Below are 2,474 nucleotides of genomic sequence, written 5' to 3'. Positions count from 1 at the left end.
AAACATAATAACATAATTTAATTTATTAGAACTCTTTAGCAATTCTAATAACATGTAAAGTTTTTGCAACATCGCGTTTAACATAATATTGCCGTAATAATTGACTAAGAATCGCGGGTGTTGCTAATTTTATGAAGATTATGGAATTAATTCAAATTTAGTGCTAATGAGTTATAAATAAGATGACTGATCTCGGCCGAAAGTAAAAGTGAGACACACCTTTATATTAAAACCAAAGTGGCATTAAAAGTATTTACATTCGGTTATGGATTACATCAGTTTATTTTATTGGACATGTTTTAAACATGACTTATTCGTATGTTCCCCTTTCATTTTCAACTGAGCGGAAAGCGTAAAAATTTGGGCAAGGATTTGGTTCTCCGTATATATTAGATTACCTTACCTTTTGGATTTCAAGCTGGTTTGTTAACTGCTGGGTTATTGGAGTTGAGGATTGTATTTCACTGACATGTTCATCATGGAGGCACTTTCCACTCCACGAAGCCCTGCTCGGTCGGAATATAATGCGTTTTTCGAGTACCATTTACGGACCAATGTTACGTATCAACATTCCACTTAACTTAAAACAGTTTACTTAAAGTTACGTAATGCAAACTTTACATTTCGCAACTTGAAACTCGAATAAAAGTAGACTGGTACAAAAAGGTAGGTTTTTATTTACAGAAAACTTATATTAACAACAAATATAATACAGTTAACGTCTAAGGCAATCACATAGAGTTTCATAACATTAAGATGAAATGACTAAGTCGTTCGTTTAATGGTGAGGGCTGCCGTAGGATGATGAGATGGATGGGACGCCATAGGAGCCTGAGGGAGCGCCGATGGTCGTGTAGGACACTGAAGGGGCGCTGTATGAGATGGATCCGTGGCCACCGGAGCTGCCGCCGGAGTAACCGCCGCTGGAGTAACCAGAGTAGCCACCAGCGTAACCACCGGCGTAACCACCGTAGCCCTCTTCAGCTTGATGGTACTGAGCCACTTGGATGCCTTGCTGGAGAGACTCCAATTCAACGCCTACAACTCTTTCATGAGGAACTCCGTAAACTGGGGCACCATAGTGGGAAGAGATGCCATGTCCGTGACCACCTCCAATGGATGATTGGTAAGCTTGGTTCTGGATTTCGTCTTTAAGGATGATGTGCCTGATTTTGTCGAGTAGATGGGGGTCGATGTGGTAGCCCTCTGAGGTCTGGTATCCGACTGGCACTGAGGTGTAGTGGCCGCCGCTGGCTAAGGGAGATCCGTGGCCTCCGCCTCCGACTACTTGGATAGAAGAAGCTGGTGCATAGCTGTAGCCGCCAGGGGCTTCAGCCACGGCGTAGCCTATTAAGGCGAGGGCGACCTGGAAAAAAAACTTGTCTTAGTCCAAAATACTCTTTAATCTTTTAAATCTGTAGTTGAGCTAACGTGCTAAACTTTTATTGGTTTTCCGAATGATTATTTTGGTTAACTATCCTCTATATCGTTATATTGATCCTTAAAATCGGTAGTTGAACTAATGCGTCATTAAGATTTTTATTGGCCTTCCGAACGATTAACAATTGAATTCGATTAATATTGAATTCAATCGTTATAGATCTTCGCCTTGAATGACTTTAAATTAGCGTCAATATTAATTAAAATAATATAGTCGCATCTTTAAATTAACTTGATTTTAAATGATGTCCAAACTATCTTAATTTTGATACGATCTCTAATTTTTAATCTTGATATTTTATATTCTGTTATAATTTAACTTGGCACATGTAAAAATTAGTTAAGTAGTTTTTGATTTAATCCACATTCGAGTCCAAAATATTATAGGTATGTTTAAACACAGTTATTAGTCCACATAATTCGGTTTTGTCACACATTGAATGCACTATAGGGATTGGGGTATTAATCCGTAACACAGCACTGCACTCCTTTTTTGAAGTTTCGGGGGTTTTGATGTTTCGATGGTTTGACACTTACAATGCTCCACTTTGCCATTTTTGTTGTATGAACTCAGTGAATGTTGGAGGTTGTATGATGGCTCTTGGAGTGCCCAACCGCTTTTATAGCGAAGATTCTGCCGTCTACTTTTACTTTAGGCCATCCGGTGGCCTACGAGGACGAATATTGGTTACGAATGAACCATATATTTTTTTAATAAAAAAAAATAAAGCACATCCGTCAGATGTATGTACGTGTGAGAGCAATTGTCAGTATTTTTTTTAAATTTTAATTGGTCATCATTTTGGGTGCGATAGTTTGGAATTGGTGCGATTTTTGATTGGAGAAAGGATTAGGCGTTTTATCATATGAAATCATATTACTTATTACTATGTAAACTAATGTTGCGTATATTTTAATGAGATGATTGACTTTTATACCTACTTGTCTACTTTCAAATAATTTAACGAGTGGATGGGTCGTTTTATGTATCGATTTTATTTATCGAATTGAATAAGAGCCTAAGAATTGACATT

General features: G+C 37.8%; 1 protein-coding gene across 1 annotated transcript; it reads right to left on the bottom strand.

The window, feature by feature from the left end:
* Positions 1-657: 657 nt before the first annotated feature.
* Positions 658-2,047, bottom strand: LOC123880775 (prisilkin-39-like). The gene is made up of 2 exons (XM_045929080.1): positions 1,978-2,047; positions 658-1,366 (listed from the first exon to the last, which is right to left on the bottom strand). The coding sequence occupies exons 1-2, from the start codon at positions 1,993-1,995 to the stop codon at positions 779-781; spliced, it is 606 nt and encodes a 201-aa protein (XP_045785036.1). The 5' UTR covers positions 1,996-2,047; the 3' UTR covers positions 658-778.
* Positions 2,048-2,474: the final 427 nt, after the last annotated feature.

The sequence above is a fragment of the Maniola jurtina genome, chromosome 3 (genome assembly GCF_905333055.1).
Source record: "Maniola jurtina chromosome 3, ilManJurt1.1, whole genome shotgun sequence".
Taxonomy (NCBI): Eukaryota; Metazoa; Arthropoda; class Insecta; order Lepidoptera; family Nymphalidae; genus Maniola; species Maniola jurtina.
Note: the sequence above shows the minus strand (reverse complement) of the source record. Positions and strands in the feature narration are given on the sequence as shown.